General features: G+C 39.0%; 1 protein-coding gene across 1 annotated transcript in view; it reads left to right on the top strand.

Moving 5' to 3' along the window:
• The first annotated feature begins 9,822 nt into the window (after positions 1-9,822).
• The window catches only part of celsr3 (cadherin, EGF LAG seven-pass G-type receptor 3), a 51,483-nt gene continuing 36,145 nt past the window's right edge, over positions 9,823-25,160 (top strand). The window contains exons 1-3 of the mRNA XM_052094372.1: positions 9,823-14,734; positions 22,872-23,209; positions 23,813-24,101. Coding sequence (XP_051950332.1) covers positions 9,823-14,734; positions 22,872-23,209; positions 23,813-24,101 — 5,539 coding nt within the window. The remainder of the gene's footprint in view (positions 14,735-22,871; positions 23,210-23,812; positions 24,102-25,160) is intronic.

Raw genomic sequence — 25,160 nt, 5'->3', positions numbered from 1 at the left:
TGGTTTTCAGATATGTGATGTTTTATGTTACTGGTATTATTGATATTAAACAACATGAATGTTTAAGTTTAAAAATGATAGATTTATGTATATGAATATTTATACTGTATATTGCTGATTCAGTGCTTCTCTTTTATATGCCAGTATTTGACAATATGTTTAGTGTATTTTTAATCATCTAGTTGTCTTTATTTTGGTTTTCTGTGCAAAACATTTAGCTCAGTCAGCATGAGAAGTCCAGTTTCATCTAGGTCTATGCTTACTGTATATCTACTTGTAGACTTTGCTTCATGTGTCAGTGCCAGTGTTGGCTGTATCCGCTTACAAAATAATAAGTTACAGTAATCTAATTACTTTTTAGTCAAAGTAGTGTAATTACATTTTAAATTATTGTAATCCGATTACAGTTACTGACTTTTAATTAAAGTAATTACTTTTAAGCATATTACTTGTGCTAAAGTGATATGTATAATAAATATGAATGCATATGTCTGTCTGTTATTGTTTCTGTGACAGCTGAAGAGTGTGCGACAATGAATGAGGAGGAATTATAGATGTTTTGAATGAGCAGAAAACCAAAAAGGTTTCTAGAAAATGTTATTTAGAAAGTAACTTAAAAGTAAAATAATTAGTGACGTTATTACATACATATTTTTAGATGAAGTAATCAGTAAAATAATCTGAATTAGTAATTAGTTGTGGATTACTTATTTTGAGTAACTTACCCAACATCGGTCAGTGCTGTGGCATTATTCTGATAGTGTCTGAGTGATTGGGGAAGAAATAGATTTAGTGCTAAAAAATAATTATAGCTGCATTATATGAACTCTTTTTTTGCCTTTTTAAATGTCATCTCTCTCTCTCTCTCTCTCTCTCTCTCTCTCTCTCTCTCCTCTCTCTCCCTCTCTCTCCCTCTCTCTCTGCTCAGTTTTCCTCTTGTTTTTACTCTCCAACTTGCTTGTTCATTCCCCTGCCTTTTTCTATTTCTGTCTCCCATTCCCTCCATTTTTTTATTTGCTGATTTGGGTCACTGGCTGACTAAGATTCAACTCACAGCTGGCCTATAAACAACCTTCACCTTTTCAGCAGCATAAGTGCTCTCACACACATATACAATCTCCTCTCACTTTAGCACTCAGGCACACAAATTTCTCTCACACATTCTCAAGGCCATCATTTGTTTTTTTACTTCACAAGTCTTTTACTTTTATTAAAATGAGCTTTATGGACCACTCTCTCTTCCTTTGTATGCTTGTGTGAATGTATATTAAGAAAATACTACTCTTCTTTTACCGTGCTGTTCTGGCTTAAGCTTGCAGCATAAAGAATTATAGATTTCATCAGGCGAGGTCCGTGCTGTCAGCCTGTTAAGTTAAGTTAAGTTAAGTTAAGCTTTATTGTCCTTTTGCAAGGAAATTTGTCTTGGACTCAAAAGCCGCAGTGATGCACAACAAATACCAACAAAATACTAAAAGGTGACAATTAGTCCTAAAAGTAATTAAAAAAAAATCTATGCATAAATAAAGGCATATCTTTTCAAATATTAATAGATACAGGTACAAAAGATTTATTGTAACATTTGCTTTTTCACAGTGGACATCTAATGTTTCACCGATGTTAATAACTGATACACTGTAGATAAAACATGACTTGAATCAGCCACTATTCTTTGTGGATTCATAAAAACCAACTGCTCATATATGGATTGAAGGGATCTAGATTCCTTTACTCCTGTAATTTTCATAGCAGTATTTACAAGAAGATTTTGACTGAACTGAAAGGTTTCCACACCAAGCTTGCATCCTGTAATTTAACAGAATACCCAGAACAGTTGCTGAAATATAGAATAAAGATTTCCAGTATGAGCTTTCCAAGTGAATGAACAATCAATGACCACTCCCAAGTACTTATAAGTACCCACCTGTTTAATAACTGGACTATAATCACTATTCCTTTTGGGTCAAATATAATTTCCTGTTTCCCTTATATTTAACGTGAGGTCATTTACATCACACCACTAAACAAAATTCCCAATTTCAGAGTGGTAGTCAGATGTATCCAGGTTTCTATTTAACAAACGTATTATCGCAGTATCATCAGAGTACTTAATGATATAATTATTCCTATTTCTATTGATACAATTATTTGTATATATAGTAAAGCGAACAGGAGAACATACACAGCCCTGGGGCGCACCAGTACTGAAGGATTTTGGGTTAGCTGTCTGGACAAGGTATATAAAGGCACAGAAAATGAACACATCCTGTACATTAATATTCTAGTGTTTGTTGATTAATAGTTTATGCACTTTGCGAAAATAATGTTTTAGATTCTGAGATATAGTTTCAATCCATGTTTTGGCTGCCTTTTAAACGTATCGTCGTTCAGGTTAAATTAAATAACACGCATCAATAGATGTGAAGAAATCCACATGTGCTTCTGCTCAGGCCTGGTTCCAGATTAAAGTCACTGAAGGTGCTTCTGAAAATAGTGGGGGTGCTCTGTATAAAGTAGAGATTTATCGTAATTACACATTTTTTAAAATATATTAAATCATGTTTAAATGCTACTAAAACAACATAATTGCTGAAAATGACAGCAAAATGCTGCGCCTGCAGATCAGGACTGATTTGCACAATCATGTACGTTTATAAGTTTTCATTGAAATCTGCTTGCCAATTTACAGTATTAGACTTACATATTCAATTGGGCAGAGGTGTGCATTTGTTTTGGTACAGGGGCCATAGCCATTAAGTAGTACATGAAAGAGAGAAGATTAAAAGTTTTACATAGTTGTATCTTTTAATCCCAGAAGTAGTAGTGCACTCATGCACTTAATGAATGATGCACAATTTTCTGAAGTGTATTCTGATGGGACCATTCTGCGATTGTTTGAGGTTTTGCTGCTACATTTCTATCACATGTTAGAAAAACTGAATTGAGGCTGAGCATAATTATTAATTGATTATTTTACCATACTTAAATGCAGTGGCCATTTACATTTATGCATTTGTGGTAAAAACATTTATATCAATATAAAAAGCATTTAAATTGACAAATCACATATCAAATGAAAGCTCTCATTCTCAGGAATACGACTGTATTTTGTTGCCCTAATAACACAGTTCGAAAGATTTTCAAAAGAATCACGAAGAGAAATTTTGTTTCTGTAAAACATCAAATACAAACTTGTCTTTTATGCACGATCACTGCTGCTTTGAGCCCCAAATAGCTTAAAAATGTACAATTCTGTATTCTGTGTTTTTCTGTCAATATGGGGTGCTGTGTGTACAATAATGAGGAAAAAAATGAACTTCAATGATTTTAGCAAATGGCTGCAATATAACAAAGAGTGAAACATTTAAGGGGGTCTGAATACTTTCCGTACCCACTGTAAATGGTGAGCTTTTAAATTTGAGTGTGAAAAATTGCTGGTGTAATCCGAAAAATGTCCCAGAGTATATTGCTGTATTTGATAGCTCAGAAATGACATCTGACATATCATATTCATAACCACTGAAATAATCCAGTCAAGATCATTTTCACATCCCAGTCAAATACCGGAAAGTGACAAAGCAGTTTTACAGATTGCACTCTTAGGCATTAAAATTGTGACAAAACATGATAAACGCACCTGAAATCTTGCTTTTTCATTTTTATTGTTTATTGACTACAAATTCTATTTCATTGAACACGTTTTTTTAATATATAACTGACAAGCTTGGGTGTAAACTGATTAAAAGTAATTCGAAACTGTAATCTAATTACTTTTAGTCAAAGTATTGTAACACATTACAATATTAAATTATTGTTTCAGATCGGATTAGTTGCTTGACTTTCAATGAAGTAAATTATTTCTAAGTGCATTACTTCGGTTACACGTATTTCTAAAAAAATATCTATTTAGAATATATTTTAGAAAAACGTTTCTGTGAAAAGTGTTTTAGAAATTCATTTAAAAGTAAAGGAATTAGTAATGGTTAATCTGATTACAATTTTACAGAACTAATTAGTAATTTGTATTGTATCACTATTTTTGAATAATTTACCTAATACTGATAATTGATGTGCTTTATTTAATATTTTTAATTGACCTTGTTGTAATGAGATTATTTTACATCCCATTTTGCTGTTGCATGTAAGCCTCACTTTTTTCTGTTTATTGAATGATAATGCTTTATCATTATTTGGTATGAAAATGATTCTATCCATTACTGTTAATATTATCACTATCATAATATTTATGGTTAATAATTATCCAGCAGTGTTTGTTCTTTTTCAGCCCTCTACACATATATTTCTTCACCATTTCAATTCACCATGTTTGCTGGATTTGACTGCAAAGAGCAGACTGCTGTGTTTGTTTATGAAATGGGAGTGATGTGTCAGTAATGTGATGATAACACATTTTGAAGTGTATGTGTGCACTCGTGTGTGGGCATGATGGACTAATTCCAAGTTTTCACATATTTGCCCCATGTGAATGAACGAGAGAGAGAGAGGTCTGCTCTAAAAGTCATTCAGAAGTTAAATTACGAGAGCTCCATGTCAGAATCCAATAACCAATTGGCAGATAACAAATATACAGCGTTCATAATCTCATAATCCTCTAAAATTGCTAATGACATCATCATGCTCCTGGGAAACAACAACACAGTGTGCATATGCATGAGGCCATAACACACAAATGGGTCCAGTGTGGGGGTGTCCTAAGCTTACTATAATTTTGTGGATTTTGGGTGTGGTGCCACATTGAATATTCAGGTTCTGCACATGTACATACCATTTTAATTAATTCACACACACCATGCACAGATTTGGTGAGGTAACAGTCTAATGATGCTCAACACACTCCACACAAATGTCACCACATGCCTTCCATCCCTATCTCAAAAGCTCTGCGTATGTGCCTTGAAGAGGCGGTAGTATTTTGAGAGACAGAGATTAGTGTGTGTAGGTGTCAGAGAAAGAGAATGCTTGAGAGACTGTCTCTCTATAAAGAAAGTAATTGTGCATTATTTATACCTTAGGCTGCCTGAATTGTGTGTGTATACACCCACACTAACAAAGGCCCAAAAATAAAAAATGGTCATCACAGTCAGTGTGTGATTATCTGTCTGTCAGCGTGCCGCCTGCCCTCTCTCGTGAATATTTTGCAGCTTCCCCGTTCAGACCCAGTCATGACAGATGCTTACCGGGACAAGGCCACCTGCTGCTATGTCCACAGGAGGGGTTAGCAGTGTAAGCATAGAGGACAGGGTTGGGGGGGTACTGCTGGATGCGAGCAATTGCAGATCAACAGTGATGGCCTGTGACACACACAAACACAGACCCCTCTTCTTGATGGAACCTATTCCCTACTCTTGCCGTTCCTATGGTAACACCTACAATTGAATAGCTATGGCCTTGTAGCTGACAGCTTACCTGTGTGTGTGTGTGTGTGTGTGTGAGCGTGTATTTATCACTTTGTGGGGACCAAATGTCCCCATAAGTATAGTAAAACCCGAAATTTTTGACCTTGTGGGGACATTTTGTCAGTCCCCATGAGGAAAACAGCTTATAAATCATACTAAATTATGTTTTTTGAAAATGTAAAAATGCAGAATGTTTTCTGTGAGGGTTAGGTTTAGGGGTAGGGTTAGGTTTAGGGGATAGAATATAAAGTTTGTACAGTATAAAAATCATTATGTCTATGGAAAGTCCCCATAAAACATGGAAACACAACATGTGTGTGTGTGTGTGTGTGTGTGAGAGTGTACGTGTGTGTGAAGTGGGTGCTCCTGTAATCCGCAGGCTGGATTTTTGTGGATTATAAATCAACCCATTAGAGCTCTCACTCTTTAACTTCTCTCTTTTCATCTCAATCCACACACATGCAATACTCAGTTTCTTTATAGAATGTTTTTCTAGATTAGTGCAGAATGGCAGCCTATTAATAATTTTGTGCAACACTCTATATTTAGTCTGTCAAATTTGATGCAGGCATGAATAAACCAAAACTGTGCATGATATTAAAGTGCTTCAAAATGGGAAAGGAAAGTAGGGCTCCCATGATTCTGGAGCCAATTATTTGCACAAAAAGGGTTTGAAATGTCTGTCTTTGTTCTCGCACTTTGAACTCCCAATTTCAAAATCCACAAAACACCTGTAAATTCCTCCACCTCAAAGACTGAAGCTACTACGGATCTCAACAGGTGGACACCATCTGAACTGTGGACATGTGTGGACATAAATGTAATCCATAAAACACCAAGGGTTAAATCCATATCTGCACAAGTACTTTTTACTATAAATATCCACTGACACTTTCACATCTAAAAGTTAAATGTGGCGGTTGTTTAGTTTCACTTTCACATATGAAAGTGGAGATTAATAGTAAAAATTTGTTTAAATATTGAGACATCTGGGATGACATGAGGGTGAATAAATGATAAGAGAATTTTCATTTTTGGGTGAACTATCCCTTTAAACATGCATCTTGAGACACTTGCATTTATGATGCTGCATAGCTTTTTAGCACCAGAACGTGGTTTTAAAAAGTTTTAGAGACCTACTTGGGGTTATTTTATGGATCTTTGTTTTCAATCCAACATATTTGCTAAATCCTAATAAAAGTTAGAGATATGCCTACATTTAAATAAAGGAGTCTGGCCTATATTTGGATGCACCAGCATCCATGTAGGTATTGAGAATGTGATGAAATGTAGACCGTAGCGACACATATTTCGCAAGATTTCGAATTATGGTCTGTACTTTGTTCGAGGAAAGATTAACGCTTAATATGATTGCTCTCTCTCCAGCGGGTGTTTGGCGAGCTGCTGAATCACAGGCGGGTTGATCGGTGTTGCCAGTCAGTCTATCACACAGGGGAAGCTCTCAGATATGGTAATCCCTCTCCTCCTCACTAAATGTGATTTAGGGCAGCCATGACTGTGTGATATAATACCATCAAGCGTCTAGACACACACAGGCACACCCGCAGCACTAAAGACTAGACATGAATCTCATCCTCCACCTCCACAGTAAACGAGGAAAATTCGCAAACAATTTTTTTCTGTTCAGACAGCACGAGAACTGTGGGGAGCGAGGGCAGCTTATATGTGTGTGCGTACGTGTGTGCTAACAGTATAATTGAGCAGTATGAATTTTTCAACATCCGTGGATTCGTTCCAGCCATGTCAATGGCAGGCACACTGCGCGAGACACAGATTGGTCTATTTCTGACCAAGCGTGGATTTCACATCCGTAATGCATGGCTATACACGCGCGCTACAATTCACCCACATCCAGTGTGATTTAAAATACAATATATAGGCTACATAGGCCTGAGCCAATGGTGTCCATGACCATATCAAACACTACAAAATGAACGGTCAATTCAGTAGCAGGGAGAGCTGGAAGGAGGTAGAGATGTATGTATGTTATATAATAAGAAAATTGTCATATGAATTTAGTAGGCTATTACATTGAATTGGAAAAATGGCAGAAATACCCAAAAAAGGTACCTTAAGAACTAGAACATATCTGAAATTTTGCTGATTTTTATAGGCTTAATATAAGTCTATATTCAGGGTTGGGAGGGTTACTTTTAAAATATATTCCACAACAGATTACAGGATACATGCTGTAAAATGTAATTTGTAACGTATTCCGTTCGATTGCTCAAGGTCAGTAACATATTACTAAATATTTTGGATTACTTCTTCAGCGCTGGCAGATTTGTTCACTTGTTTTGACTATAAAAACTCTGCCTGTACAGTAAGAAAAAATACACATGTTAAAAATACATTCTCTGAAAAACCTAAATATCTTATGTAGTGTTGTTTCTAAAACAAGATAAATCAAATTGATCTTGTTTTAAGGATTTTTAGATATGTTTACAAGAAAACAATACAAAAATTATTATCAAGAATAGATTTTCGCCCTAATATCAAAGGTCTTACTAGACGAAACATGTACATGTATAATGGATAGAAATAGCATTTTAGCTTAGCATAAAGCTGACAATTTACACAAGGTTTATTTCTATTTCTGTTCCAAACTTACAACAAACTTACTTCTCTGTCTACTTGTGTGAATGTAACACATCATAAGAAAGTATTTCACTGCTGTTCAAATGCACTTTGGATCACATAATTTATCTGAAAGGACTAAATATTGAATGAAACAAATGACAATATGCAAAGTAATCTCTTCAGTAATCAAAACACTTATTGAATGTAACTGTATTCTAATGACCAATTATATAAATTGTAACTGTAGTGGAATACAATTACTCATATTTTGTATTTTAAATACGTAATCCCTTTACATGTATTCTGTTACTCTCCTACCCTGTCTACATTTCATACAACCTATATATAGAATAAACATTACATGTTTTATGAGCACAGATGCATATCAGTACATCCACTGTGTAAAGATAGGATCTTGTGTATTTATGAATGAAGTACTCTTGTTTTAAAATCTCCCTGTTCTGTTTCCAGTTGATACATCTCCTGAACAATAAAATACTTATGATTTGACAACTCTACAGTTGGGTGGGGTATACACAGTCACAGGTTGTGCTGGAGCCTATCCCAGCTGTCTCGGGCCAAAGGTGGGGAAACATTCTGGACAGGTGGCCAGTCCATCACAGAAATTAGGATATTTTTTTTTTTTTTAAATAACCACTTTAGTTTTCTAAAGGGTGAAGAATTTTGTGTTAATTTCACATTTGACATTTGGCCATTGTGATTGGACCAGTCAATGTAAGCCCACTTTGAAATTCTTTCTTAACAAATATATTCCCATCACTTAAAAAAACGATGTATTTTATGGGGCCTATAGCCACTGCAACAGGGGAGGCTTTTTACTCCAAAACTATCCCTTCACATACTATGTGACAGAAAAAATAAAATAAACAAATTTATCAACCAAACAAAACTGAGCATTATAAATAAGTATTGTGTCTCAAAATAAATGTGATAATTCTGGGATTTTCATAAGCGAAATAAATGATTAAATATAAAATCAAATGACCTCAAAATCAAACTTTAGACATTGCCTGCAATCATCTTATGGATCAGGAATATTTTGCAGTGCATACTGACAAACAGGTGTTGAAGAAAATATTGAGGTAGAGGGGCCTTGTACCCTCAGTTTTACAGAAATGTAGATCATTTAAAGATTACTCAGTTCAGTTTGATTGAAATTTGTCATACAAATGTGTAAATCTTTAAAAAATAGACAATTTTTTGATTGCAGAATTGAATTAAATAGAATATCTTTATACAAATCAATTTTTACATAGATTTAAAATTCATTTGTGGATACTTTGAAGGGAAAATAAATTTCTACGTGTTAAAGTAGGCTATTTAATTAATGATGCTGCGTTTTAATGCACGGTTTCACTTTGATATTGATAGGTTGTCGCATGTAAAGCTCTCCATTGGTGGACATGACGTCTATGAGTGAGCCTTGCGCACACTGGAACAAACCATTCTAGTCTCAGATAGAGCGAGCGCGAGAGAGAGAGAGAGAGGGGGGGTTGGGGGAGTGAGGGTAGCACCAGGTTCGCTGTGAGCCATGTTGGATGTGGATGAGAGATGCTGCGCTCGTGCCGTAGCTAGCCGGAGCTCTACCAAACATCGAGAGTAGATGCGAGCTTCCCGGGATCACCGAGCGACCGGGGAGCACGGCGGAGGTGGATGAGCTGGTCACTTAGCCCCGGCGTTTGGAGAGAGATAGAGAGACACTTATGTTAGAAGTGAAGGACTGAAAGACTGAAAGAGAGAGAGAGGAGAGAAAGGGGGGAGAGAGATAAAGGATTTCACCAGACTAATGGCTGCACTGCTACTGAACTTGGGCTCGCTTTCGCTGCTGCTTTTACACCTTCTCCTCAGCTCTTTGTTCATTGTCATCCCGGGGAGTGCAGCAGAGCCTTTCTGCCGCTCACCGTGCACCCATCAAGCCCCCGGAGACACTCAAAGCACCAGCCTGCACGACAGAACGGTAACGGGGGCTTTGGCTGGGGGCATTTGGAAGATCCACCCTGCACGGACGCGTGGACGTCAATTTAAATGTCTAACGTGCGAACAATGCTTACGAACCGGTGCATTGGGAATCCCCTCAGGTCCGTTGCGTCTGGAATACCGGAATACTAGAATATATATATCAGAACCGGCATCGCACACCGGACGCTGTCATCATCCGCCAGCTTGGAGTGACTGTGGCGGCGGAGAGAAGGGCGTTGTTTCTCATGTTCTCGACTCTCCATTTCAGTGGGGCAAAAAGAGGACTATACAAAGGACTAGAGCGTGCTCGTGGCCACAGACACATCCACACCTCGCCACGGACAGGGCTGTTGCGCAAAGAGAGCTCCGGGAGTTGAATTGTGTTGTGTTTCGCTCGCAGGTGGATACCAGTAGAACCGTGAAAAGGAAATCAAGGCCTACGGGAGTAAAACGGGAGTTTACCGCTGCCAAGAGAACAGCACGGCCGTTATCAATAGAGTATTCTGATTCTAATGTGGCTTGCATTGTTTTGGACGCCAGTAAATTAAGCAAAGCGACAACGGACCGTTCACTTCCAGCCCCCTTGAATGTCTTTAAAACAGGGTTTGAGAATGCCCGGGGGTGCACAGAACCACGCGTACAGCACCTCTCTCTTGTGGTAGCGGGCGAAGCAAACAGCTGTCTCGAGTCATACCGGATCACGGAAGCTGCTGTTGTGTGCACAGGTTGTTCTGAAAGACATCCAGCATGGCACAGTAGTGACTGGCACCGGTTCAACACCTCTCTGAGGAGCGCAGTAGGCGTACGCTCTGTTGTCTGTGGAAAGCGGGCAGAAGAAAATACAAACACCACATTTTCATACAACAACTCTTTATTATTATGTGTGAATGCTGAAGCTGGTAAAACCAACGAGCTGAATTGTGCACTCAAACGGACTGATGACAGAAAAGGAAATTATCATAGATCATCTGAAATCAGCGCGGCTCGCTTTGACTCGAATATCAGTGATGAGTACAAGTTTGACTCATCTGTTACTGACACTACCAGGGGTCTAAACGTATCAAACATCTACCTCCTAGTTGAGCTAATCTTCACTAAACAATTTTATGACTCACAACTTCACAGTGGTCACGCGAAGAGCGCGAGAGAAGAATCAGCACCAGCCGCTCAGTGGACAGCGAAGAGCGCGAGCTTCGTGAACTTTCTTGAAAGCTTTTCTCTGAGGAATTGGAACAGCAGCAATAACAGCTGCGCAAACATTTTTAATAATAACAACAATAACAACAACAATAGCAGCCGTGATGATCAAAATGTCAATGAAACACAATATATTTCTGTCAGTGAAAAGAGCGACTTCACAAAACGGGAAAGCTCACGCTATCCTTGCTCTACTGCGCGTGCAGAGCTCGATGACTACAACGATAGCTTGACTGCCGATGGGGGATCCACGCGGCCGCAATTAAAATCCGGTAAACGTTTGTCATTACAAGCGGAGGGTGTCAGTCAGCAGGAGGAGCAGCTGGAGGCCCCTGTTGAGTCCGGTAGGAGGGAGGGAGAGAAAGAGGGTGGAGTGAATGGAGAGGTGAGGGTAAAGGGTGTCAAACAGCCTGTAGAGAGAGAAATCCAGGAAAGCATGGAGTGGGTGATTGTAGAAGACACAAAGGATGAGACAGTGGAGAATGACACATATTTACCAAAAGAGGGAGAAAAAGGTCAAGGTAATGGAACCTTTCAGTCAGACAGTGAGGGAGATGAAATAAAAGAGTGGGACAAAAATGAGGGAATTTGGACTGAGCTTAAACATAGCGGAGATGGGGCGGAAAACATACAAAAACATCTAAACACCATGAAACAAAAAGAAGGAGAGAGTGTTAAAGTGCAGAGAAGGGAAGAGCAGGGGTACGATGAAGAGCAGACAGGTGTCCTGCCTGTTGGGCGCTCCCGCAGAGCTGCTAACCGACAACCCCATTTCCCCCAGTACAACTATCAGGTTCAGGTCGCCGAGAACCAGCCTCCTGGTACGTCAGTCATAACAATGACAGCTGAGGACGCTGATGCTGGTGAGGCTGGCAGACTCAGTTACAGCATGGCCCCTTTAATGAACAGCAGGTCCACAGATTACTTCCAAATCGACCCAATTACTGGCCTTCTCTCTACCACACACATTCTAGATAGAGAGCACATGGACCTGCATTATTTCAGAGTCACTGCCACAGACCACGGCTCACCACGCCTTTCTGGAACAACTATGGTGACCATCACTGTGGCTGACCGTAACGATCACTCTCCTGTGTTTGAGCAGACAGAGTACCGTGAGACAATTAGAGAGAATGTTGAAGAGGGATATCCTATTCTACAACTACGTGCAACTGATCTCGACTCACCGGCGAATGCCAACATACGTTACCGATTTATTGGGGAAAGTGCGGCTGTTGCACGTTCCTCGTTCGAGATTGACCCACGATCAGGATTGATTACAACACGAGGCATTGTTGACAGAGAAGCAAATGAGCATTACACTTTGCTGGTTGAAGCAAGCGACCAAGGGAGAGAGCCAGGCCCAAGATCTGCTACTGTTAGTGTCAATATTATTGTGTTGGATGAGAACGACAATGTGCCACAGTTTAGTCAAAAGAGATATGTGGTTGCTGTTAGAGAGGATGTTCGCCCACATTCCGAAATCCTCAAAATTAGCGCTTCAGACCTCGATAAAGATGGGAATGCTGCTGTGCATTATAACATAATTAGTGGGAATAGCCGTGGACAGTTTGCGATCGACAGCGTTACTGGGGAAATCCAGGTAGTTGCACCACTGGACTTTGAGACAGAACGAGAATACACGCTACGTCTGCGCGCTCAGGACAATGGCCGTCCGCCTCTTTCCAACAACACTGGAATTGTGAGCGTGCAGGTCACAGATGTCAACGATAATCCACCAATCTTTGTATCCACGCCATTCCAGGCTACAGTGCTGGAAAGCGCTCCTATTGGTCACTCCATTTTTCATATACAAGCTATTGATACAGATAACGGTGACAATGCACGCCTGGAATACCGTTTAACAGGGACTGGTACAGATACACCATTTGTTATCAACGCTGCCACTGGTTGGGTCACAGTGAGCTCAGAACTTGACCGTGAATCAGTAGAGCACTACTTTTTTGGTGTTGAGGCACGGGATTATGGTGCTCCGCCCCTTTCTGCCACAGCTAGTGTTACGATCACAGTGATGGATGTTAATGATAACAGGCCAGAATTTCTTCAAAAAGAGTATTTTGTCAGACTCAATGAGGATGCTTCTGTTGGCACAAGTGTGGTCAGCGTAACTGCAGTTGACCGTGATGTAAACAGTGCAGTCACATATCAAATCACTGGCGGAAACACACGTAATCGATTTGCCATTAGCACAGCCAGTGGTGGTGGTCTGGTCTCTTTAGCACTGCCTTTAGACTACAAACAGGAGCGTCGCTATGTGCTAACAGTTACTGCCTCAGACAGAACACTCCACGACACATGTCAGGTGCACGTCAACATCACAGATGCCAACACACACCGCCCAGTGTTCCAGAGCGCTCATTATTCAGTCAATGTGAATGAGGATCGTCCTCCTGGCAGCACAGTGGTGGTTATAAGTGCCACAGACGAAGACGTTGGAGAAAACGCACGCATCACTTACTATTTGGAGGACAACATTCCACAGTTCCGTATCGATACTGCAACTGGAGCAATCACACTTCAAGCCGAACTAGACTATGAAGACCAGATGACCTACACTCTTGCCATTACAGCTCGTGACAATGGAATCCCACAAAAATCTGACACCACATATGTGGAGGTTAATGTTAATGATGTTAATGACAACACACCTCAGTTCTTGAGCCCCAGATACCAGGGTGGAGTCAGTGAGGATGCCCCGCCCTTCACTAGTGTTCTGCAAATCTCTGCCACCGACCGTGATGCTCATGCCAATGGCCGTGTCCAGTATACATTTCAGAATGGAGAAGATGGTGATGGTGATTTCACCATCGAACCGACTTCCGGAATAGTCCGGACTGTCAGGAGACTTGACCGTGAAAGTGTTCCATTCTATGAGCTGACAGCATATGCCGTGGATCGAGGGGTTCCACCTCAGCGAACACCTGTACACATTCAAGTCAGTGTCATGGATGTCAATGACAATGCTCCAGTTTTCCCTGCTGATGATTTTGAGGTTCTAGTGAAAGAGAACAGTGCTGTTGGGTCCGTTGTAGCTCAGATTACAGCGACGGATCCAGATGAGGGCCCAAATGCTCAGATTATGTATCAGATTGTGGAAGGCAATATTCCAGAAATCTTCCAAATGGACATTTTTTCAGGGGAACTCACTTCGTTAATTGACCTTGACTATGAGACACGGAATGAGTATGTAATTGTTGTCCAGGCCACATCAGCGCCACTAGTGAGTCGAGCTACAGTGAGGATCCGACTTGTTGACCAGAATGATAATGGGCCCCAAATGCAAGACTTTCAAATCATCTTTAACAACTTTGTATCCAATCGCTCAAACACTTTCCCAAGTGGGGTTATTGGAAGGGTTCCAGCCCATGACCCAGATGTTTCAGATCGTCTCTATTACACTATAGATCGTGGAAATGAGCTGCACCTTCTACTGCTAAACCACACAAGTGGAGAGATACGTCTGAGCCGAAAACTGGACAACAACCGACCACTGGTGGCCCCAATGGTGGTCACCATCACTGGTAAGACCAAAAGCATTGGAAAGAAGGAAGAGGGGGAGGGAAAAATGTGAGTGAGAGGGGAGGGGAGAAAGAAAAGGAGGAGATGGGTAAATGAGGCAAGGGCTATTAAGGTCACAAGGATAAAATTAAATCAGGTCAAATTGGTTTGGCTAACTCTTTTCTACACTGTAAATGGCTCAATGCGCTGTTATAAATTATTGCTAGAGGCAGTGTGTCAAAGTGGATAGTTTATGTTAGAGGAAAGAATGGAAAGAATACAAGAGATCTTTGGAGAAAGCTGACTCTTCACTGGCAGGCCTATTCGCTGTAAAACATTTAGAGATCAATGTGAATGACTTTATGCGGAAATGGTTTTTACTGATATTAGCAGGTAACAGTACCCTTTAATGGAGTCTCAGTGGTAACACGAGAGAGTATTAGTGCTGAGGCAAGAATTGCTTGGCCACAACGGCTGATTTTGTTGATGGCATTTGCTTAGAAGTGCATATAACTGTGGTTTTTGAAAAGTTATAAATTGTGATTTGAAAGTATGAATTATTATTTACAGACATGGTGGATAAAATGGTAAATGTAACATGAAGTGTGTGGTTTTGTGGCTGTTGTGTGTGTTATTTATCACATTCTACACAAGAAAAAAAAGGCAGGATTTTAATCTTGACAGGAAAGATGGCGAACAATATTGCTTATATTGTTACACCTTTCCTTCCAGTTTGTGTGTATGTGTATGTGTATGCAAGGCATAAAGGTTGGGGAGTTGGTGAGACTGCAGTGTTATAGAAAGATCAGTTACCCTCTGGTAAGATTCTCTCTCTCTCTCTCTCTCTCTCTCTCTCTCTCTCTCTCTCTCTCTCTCTCTCTCTGAGGAAAGCATACACACATCTCTGTCCACCCCCCTCCTATTCTTCATTCCTTACTCCTTTTTGCCTCGCTGCTTATTTGCACTCTGTTCCTTGCTCACCCTCTTATTCTATTATATACATCTTTTTCTGTAGGGTTTCATTAATAAAGAGAGTGTAAGCATGTGTATGCTTATCTTAACAGGCAGAGCTGCTTTCTTCTGTATTGTGTGATTTTATCCCAGTTTTGATGTCCTGAGGGTAGATGAAAGGCTAAGTTGAAGGATTTTCATATTAAATATTGTTTGTATTCCGCTTCACCCAGAGAAAACGTCACAGCTTACTAATGAGGACAGTACTCATTGTTTGTAAGAGTTGACATAGTTTGAAGCTTCATGATGCTTTTATCTTGTAATTCTCCAAGCAAAGCGTCAGTGTATATGATGTGTGATGTTATATGTGTTAACTGTGTGTTTATTTTGTTACATCCATAGTGACCAAAGCAGTATTGGTCTTAGAGATAATGCATGTATGGCTAAATGAACATGTTCCATTCTTTTGCATGTGCGTGTGTGTGTGTGTGTGTGTGTGTGTGTGTGTGTTTGTGTATGCAAGTAAATGTAGTTTAATGGAGGATTACAGACAGCCTCTTATATCTCTCTTTCTTTCTCTTTCTCTCTCTCTCTCTCGCTCTCTCGCTCTCTCTCTCCATCTCTCTGTTCTACTTTAATTCGAGTGTAACAGGAGGTCCTTAGGGGAAGCCTGGCTTTGGAAACAAACGGAGCACAGTAATCAGCTGTCAAACCAGTGCCCAAGATTTGTGTGTGTGTGTGTGTGTGTGTGTGTGTGTAATCATATGGTATAATCTGCATTCATGCAGGCATTCACATTGTTTATGCCTACATCTGGGTTTGTTTGAGCATATATTAAGTGACATTTGTGAGTTTATACATACAGTATGTGTAGGTCTCGGTTGTTTAGTGCATTCTGTTTGTTTCTGCTTCTTTGCCAATGGGGGTGGAAGTAAATTTCTTGGTAACTAATTTCAGCGTTAAAGGGCAAATAAACCTAAGCCTCCTACTACTGTTTGTGATAGTAGGTCACAACTATCACATGTGATAGTAAAAAAACACTTGCACGGGGCATGAGACTCATGCTAGGTTAGAAATATGAATGTTTTGAAACTTGTTAAACTTTAACTGTTTTTCAAGTAATTAATTGTCAGAGTTCTTTTAATATTAGTGAGTGTCTGCATTTGTCTGTATCTGAGTATGTGCTTATGTGTCAGATTTTTGCAATCCTTGTGAAAGTAAAACATGATACATTTACATTACGGGAACCTACCTCATGGCCTATAAGGTAAACAGCGTCATTAAGGGACTGATTTAAATATCTGTAAGATTAGGGTTAGGGTTAGTTTTTACAGTTAGCCTAAAGGAATGTTCTGAGTTCAATACAATTTAAGCTCTGTGTACATCTGTGGTACACTATTGATTACCTAACACTAAAAAGATTTTAGACATAAAATAAAAAAATTCCACTAGTGCACTTACATTGGCAGTCTATTGGGCAGACGATGACTTGCTTTCTTCCAGTATGTTAGTATGCGGTATGTTAGTCTCAATCATCATTAACTTTTTATTGCATCTTTTCTCCATACAATGAAAGTGAATGATGACTGAGGCTGCCATTCTGCTCAACATATCCTTTTGCGTTCCATAGACGAAAGGCTTATAGGTGCTATATGTAATAGTTTTACTGTACAAAATCATAAAATGACCATAATATGTCATTAGAGAATTAGGAAACATGCTAAGTTGAAATATTGGCTTCTCCGATAACAATGCTACAGCCAGTATATTTTTGGAAACTTTGAAGTTTCCATTCAGGGCTGGAATTTCTGTTTATGTTTTGTCCTGTGTGATCCCGCCCACTGCCCACTCACCAATAGTATTTTGACACTGCAGGGTTGCCAGATTTAAACAAGTTTGCAGGCAAACCACACTGCGTGCTACAGCCATGGAAGCCAGCAAAAGAACTGGATCAGAGATAACTGATTCCACCTGACCTAAAAAGCCTCACCATCCATCTAAAAATCACCATGAACAGAGGTCTAGTAAAACATGGATAAATATTGGAGATACCTTTGGAAGTTGGAGACAGCTTAAAATCCTTTAAAACGGATGCTGAGTTGGCTAATTTGTGTGTCAACATTCTGGCAATCTGCTTGAGCTTTGCTTCTGGGGCGGGGCAACTCTCCAATATTTTGAATTTTGACTGTAGTACCCATTTCAAACTCTTGTTGTCAATCTTACATACAGCACCTTTCAGGAGATAGTTCACCCAAAATTGAAACTTCTCTCATCATTTACTCACCCTCATGCCATCCCAAATGTGTATGACTTTCTTCTGCAGAAAACAAACAAACATTATCTCAGCTCTTTTGGTCCTTACAATGCAATTGAATGGTGGTCAGACTTTTGTAGCTCCAAAAATAACATAAAGGAAACATACAAATAATCCATATGACTTTAGTGGTTGAATCTTCAGAAGCGATATGATAGATGTGGGCGAGAAACAGATAAAAAAAAACGTTTTTCTCTAAATTTCCATTTTCACGTTTACATCTGTAAATCACACGTGGCACCTGTTTAGTTAGTGAAAGTGAAAGTGGAGATTTAGAGTAAAAAAAGGATTTAAATATTGATCTGTACTATACACACAGACACACAGAGTTATTTATAAATGATATCCCTGAGCAAAAGGAGCCTAAAATAAATTTCACTTTAGTCTGGGTAAGTGAGCTGGATTATAAAACATTTAAAGGGTATGTGAGCGAAAGAGAGATACAGTTAAGTATGAATTGAGGGAGTGGAATAGAGGAAAGTTAGGAAAATAGATTGAGGAAGAAACGTTAAATAAACATTGAAGAGTAACAGAGACTCAAAAATGGAGGAGGTGAATGGAGGATGAGCGATTGCACAGCAGGAGGAATAGAGAAAGGAAAGACCCACTGTGTTCAGCTTTCAGAGTAACATCTTGACTTTGAATTGACTGAAGTGAAATTATTTCAGATGAAAGAAATAGAAAATTATGCTATTTGAAACCTGTCACACAGCTTTTAATAACGTTTCTAAAAGATGACAGTGTGTGTGTTATTGACTATGCATAATGGCTCGATTTGTGCATGTGTCCTACTGGTGCTTCTCACAAACACAAATAGCTGTGTGCACGTGTATTTATGTGTGTTTGTGTGCAATCAATTTATGAACTGAGTCAATATTTAAACAATTTAGAAATGTGGTTTTTACATGTTCTGAAGAAAATAAAAATATATAATTTCTTGCCCATTCAAAACTCACTTCCATGATGCTAAAATGCTGTGGGTGCTTGCCAGGGCATTGATATGTTGTTGCTAAAGTGTCCTGAGTATTTTAAGAATATTGAATTGTGGTTGCTAGGAAGTTCTGGGTGGCCTCTAGGGCGTTGCTAGGTGGTTGCTACAATATTCTGAAACATCTCTTTGATGAATTGGGTCCCTCCTTCAGTGTAGGTCGATGGGATTTTTTCACCTGTTTTTATTGTCATTTAGGTTAAAATTGTACATCTGATTGCTTAGAAAAATAATAGCACATATCTCCTTATAGGGATGATTCACCCAAAAATCATTATTTACTCATTTTCAAAAGAGTGACTTTTTTCTTTTGCTGAACACAAATAAATATTTTTAGAAGAGTATTTCAGCTCTGCAGGTCCATACAATGAAAGTGAATGGGTACCAACATTTTGAAGCTCCAAAAAGCACATAAAACCAGCATAAAGTAATCCATATTACTCCAGTGGTTAAATCTATATCTTCAGAAGTGATGTGATAGGTGTGGGTGAGAAACCAAAAATATAAATGTTTTTTTTTACTATAAATCCCCACTTTCACTTTCACATTCTTCTTCTTTTGTTTTTGTTGATTCACATTCTTCATGCATATTGCAATCTATTGGTCAGGGAGGCAAATTTATAGTAAAAATGACTTAAATAATGATCTGTTTCTCACACACATATTTAACCATTGGAGTTACTTTTATGCTGCCTTCATCTGATTTTGGAGCTTCAATATGTTGGTACCCATTCATTTGCATGGACCTACAGAGCTGAGATATAATTTTATAAATCTTCGCTTGTGTTCAGCAGAAGAAAGAAAGTCATACACATCTGGGATGGCATGAGGGTGAGTAAATGATGAGACTCATTTATGTCCGTAGCACAAACAGTGCAGGACAAGTCTGAACAAAAATAATGGTGATGATCGCCTTAGGAAGCACCACTAATAAATTGCAACCTTTCCAAATATTGAATGTCTTTCAGGACTGGTTATTTCCTTGCAGACAACCAGACCACACACACACAGTCATATTAAACAAAGAACAAGGACTCACACATGCACGCACGTATGCACATGTTGGTCTACCTATCATTATGTGGACTTTCCATAGAAATAATGATTTTTATACTGTACAAACTATAGATTATATCCCCAAACCCAACCCCTACCCCTAAACCTAACCCTCACAAAAAACGTTCTGCATTTTTACAGAAAAAAGAACATAACATAGTGTCTTTTCTAAGCCGTTTGAATTATGGGGACACTAGAAATGTCCTCATAAACAACACTTATAGCATAATACCTTTGTAATTACCAGTTTGTAACCTAAAAAAATGTCCTTGTAAACCACCCAAACACACACACACACACACACACACACACACACACACACACACACACACACACACACACACACACTTTGATAAATTGATTTACCCATTGTGGGAGATCAAATGTGTTGACTTAATCTGTATGACTAATAATAGTTTCATGCTCTAAGATGCATTAATCGTTTGGTTTTTTTCAAATGCAATGTGACTTCTGTTTTTCCCTACACTAGTTGTGGCTGTTTATAGTAAATGAGATTATTTACTTTTTGCTATAATTGGATATTATTTATCATTTGCCTTAGTTCTTAAAGGAGTATGACATAAAAAAAACTGATTTGCCTCAGTTGCATTTTGCACCATATGTTTTTGTAGTGCATTAGTTTAATGGTTGTGTGGCATGTTAAAGAGAGAAAGCCACAGAGAGAGTGTTTTCGGGAGGTCAGTAGGGAGTCACTGCCTTATAATCTCATAATCAAACCAGCTGCCACCTCATACCCTTCCCCCACCTCTCTATCAGTCTTTTCTTCATTTCGGTCTTGCTCGCAAACACACACTCTCCTGGTTCTCTTGTCAATTACAGATTGCCTTCATCTTTCTGTCATCTATGTAAACACACTGTGTTCCTGCTTCCCTGCATCCATCCTTTCTTCTCTAACTCTGTTTGCTCACTCTATTTCTCTCTCTCACTCTGGATGACATTTCATCAGAGGATATAATCTCCTTAGACACTGAGACATCCAGTGACATTAAAAACTTCAAGCCATGGCGGTCGTCCTCTTATAGACACTCGCACTTTGTGCCTAACAAACAAAACCAAAGTGAAACACTCCATCTATTATTTGTAATAGAATTTTACAAATAATTTGACCTAAACTCTAATTTACAAACAATAGATGCATACAGTGTTTGGAGTGTTGAATGAAAGAGACCTACAGGCTTTTCATGAAATCAAAACAGACCTTATTTTCTTTCCTAATGCATGGTCTTATTGTGAATGATTTATCGATGCACATTAATACAAATAAAAAAAGTGTCTTCATAATCTTTAAACAAAATGTCTGTGTGTTTATAAGAGAGAGGAGTTGAAGATGGAAGGTGAATTTAATAAGAAACGCTTGTCAGCATTAAACATCTGATATTGAAAGGGTTGACATTATTATCTAACGTCCCACTTTCACCCCCTCTTCATTTTATGTCCTATGCTTTTATTCTTTCCCATCTCTGAATCCTCTTTTCCAGCAATCTCACCCCACACCCCAAGTCCATATCTCTCTCTCTATATCTCTCTCTCTCACTCCTGCTCTCTGCTGAATCACGCCATGCACTATCATTTTCTTTCACTCAAGTCAGAATCACTTTACAGAGACTTAGTGCCAAAACCACATTCATGCACTTTTTTGTCAAAGCATCATTTCGAAAATGCAAAAATAACAGAGTCAACGATGCTACAACATAAAAACATCAAGGACAGTGCTGAACAAAACAATTCAGAATTGCTTGGACTGGCAGGTTGTTAGTGGTACTGGAATGCCAAATTCCTTCTAACACTAACAGCACTCCCACATGCTTCAGTGGTAGCTATAATGATAATGGTGAAATGGAGTGTATTTTCAAACTCACAGCCCAAATGTGGTTCAAGGTCCAAAGTTATAGCCAGTGGCTTAAATGTTTAAACCCAAACTGCTAAAGATATGGACAAGCAGGGATGGCGGACTGGCCATAGGGACAACTGGGACAGCTGCGAAAGGGGGCTGATCATGGGGTGATAAGCTGAAACGGGTCGCTTCGTTATGCCGAACGTGCTGCGACTGGATGAAGAGGGCCACATATTGCAGAAATGGACAGCAACTTTCTTTCCTATTCTCTCTCTTTTACTGTAAAGAGTTCAGGATGGACATAAGAACTTTCTGTGTGCATTTGTGTATGTGCATGAGCACAAGGTATGTGTGCATTTGATGGGTATGCATGGTTCACTTTGTAGAATGTTGCTAATTTCACAGTTAGTGAGCTGTAGATGATGTTGTGAGCAGAACTGACACCAACCTGACTCAGTTGTGCATGTTGAGACTGACCTCTAAAGTAATACAACTCTCACTGAATAACTACAACATCAAGAGTTTAAATTGCAGTTGAGTAAAAGATAGATTGTGTGTGCATTTTCTGCCAGAGAGACTGAAGTGATGTTATTCTGATTTATTGGGCTGTTAGACATCTTTAAAGGGATATTTCACACTAACTTGTACATTCTGTCATTCTGTCTCTCTTCATTTCATTACATACCCACATGACTTTCTTAGAACACAAAAGGAGAAATTTCGAACAATTGTAGCCTATGGATTGTTTTTTTCCATGCGATTACAATGAATGGGGACTGAGGATTTCAAGCTTACAAAAAGGATGCACAAGCACCATAATAGATAAAAGTGGTCCGTGTGACTCATGTGCTATATTCACATGAAGTAGTACGATAGATTTGTGTGATAGATTCTTATCAAACTTTAAATGAACAAAATTTTAAGATCAGGCCTTGTTTTTATTTGGCCCATTATAACTAAGTCTCTCTCTTTTGTCTCACTCTCTGTTTGTTTCAGATGGCATTCACAGCGTCAGTGCTCAGTGTGTTTTGCGGGTTTTCATCATCACAGAGGAGATGCTCAGCAGCAGCATCACAGTGCGACTCCAGAACATGTCCCAGGAGCACTTCCTATCCCCGCTGCTCACTCACTTCCTGGAAGGAGTGTCAGCAGTGCTGTCAGTCTCTCCTGACGATGTGTTTGTGTTTAACATTCAGCCGGATGCAGATGCTGGAAAGGTGCTTAATGTTAGTTTCTCAGCTGCATTGCCAGGAGGACAGTTTTTCCCATCAGAGGCACTAGAAGAGCAGCTCTACCTCAACAGGCCTAGACTCAATGCCCTTGCACATATGGAGGTAATGTACACACAGGATATTTACTTATCCATCTAAATGAGGACTTACCATATACTTCTATTCTGTTTCTATAGAGCTTATTATAATAACTGTAGACCCAGACCCACACCATAATCACTCTAATCCTTTTTTAGAATCAAATAAATTGCATTTGCTTTATTTATGAATCAATCTTCCAATTGTGGATGCCCCGCAGGTAAAAGCAGGTGTAGTTTATCACATTATTTCACATATTTCACAAGTCATCCAAGTCATCCAAGTCATCACAAATGTCCACATCATTTTTGTCTGAATTATGAACAGTACTGTATATAATGTTTTTTCTTATGTTTTTGATTAATTTGTTTTATAGTTTAAAACCTAACTTCTTTTGTGAAAGGTTTTGCTTAAGAAGTGTACTTATGCTTTATTTTTGTTTAAATATTTGCCATGTTGATCTTTAACTTGGTTTGATATTTTGTTATCTAATTCAGTGACATTCATGCATCAAGGGTGGCTTTAATGCCCAAATATTTTTTTGCGGCCACTGTGTACACAAACAAATGCACACAAACACATGCACTAATTTACACTTCTCTGACACTGTGCTGTGTATTCTTGCAGGTTCTCCCATTCGATGATAATGTGTGTTTGCGTGAACCGTGTCAGAACTACATGAAGTGCATCAGTGTCCTCCGCTTCAACAGCTCAGCCCCCTTTATTGCCTCCCCATCCACGCTGTTCCGGCCCATACATCCAATCACAGGCCTGCGCTGCCGCTGCCCGGTGGGGTTCACCGGAGATTACTGCGAGATTGAAATTAACCTCTGCTACTCGAACCCCTGCATGAATGGAGGAGTGTGTGCTCGCAGGGAGGGAGGGTACACCTGCATCTGTCGAGAAGATTACATGGGTAAGAGTGTACACAGAGAGAACGGGAGTATGTATGTGTGTGTAGAGTACACAGGTGAGAGTGGGTTTGTGTATTTCAGTGAGGGACGTATTCTGCTCTGCAAATGCAAAATGCAGTAACTACACAATTTGTCAAAATTGAATTATAACTGAAATCGGATCTCTTAGACTATGATTTGTCCTGGGACAGATGTGTTTGGCTCAAATATGCTCAGATACAAATAAAAAAGTTTCAGTGTTGGCATAGGGTTGTAGGGTAGTATTAATGTGTGTTTTTTAGATGGTGTGAAGTCTTGCAAACTGCATACTCATTGTGCAGGTTATACTGGCCAAGAACTGCCCTCTCAGACAGGAGCTCATCTGACCAAAATATGAAATCAATGATACCACAAAAATAGACCAGAGAGCAATAAAGTGGCAGCACATTGAAGTATGACACAGCAATTTCTCCGAAAACTTGAACAGAAAACACCTAAGAGATCTGTAGAAAATGTATGTAGAGGTTGTGATTATACTTTTTATGAACTTAACTCATGCACAAGGATATTGGGTTTACTTGCTAAGATTTAAATGAAAAGTTCGTTTAAAAATTAAAATTATTTACTCACTCTCATGTTGTTCCAAACCCATATGGCTTTCTTATCATATTCAAGGTCTTCTGAAGACATATGATAACAACCCAAAATGTAAGTAATTTTTCAGTAAAAGTCTTGGCATCCACTGAGCATTTATGAACTTGTTCACAGTGGATTGCATTAAGCAAAACTTTCGCATGAACAAGGTTCTCTTATAGCCCTCATGAATGTACAACGGACGTCAAGATTTTTGTTGAAAATTACTTTTGGGTTATTTCTCATCAAAACATATTGTCTTCCTTCAGAAGACTTGAAATATGACACGTCAATTACATGGATATCTTTTATGACACATTTGGGTGCTTTTTAAAGCTTTAAAGTGAGTCACTATCAACTACCATTAAACCGAAAAGACAGATGTCATATTCATTAAAACATCTCATTTTGTGTTCTGCTTTAGAGAGAAATTCATATGGGTTTGAAAT

This window comes from Xyrauchen texanus, chromosome 27, assembly GCF_025860055.1.
Source record: "Xyrauchen texanus isolate HMW12.3.18 chromosome 27, RBS_HiC_50CHRs, whole genome shotgun sequence".
Taxonomy (NCBI): Eukaryota; Metazoa; Chordata; class Actinopteri; order Cypriniformes; family Catostomidae; genus Xyrauchen; species Xyrauchen texanus.
Note: the sequence above shows the minus strand (reverse complement) of the source record. Positions and strands in the feature narration are given on the sequence as shown.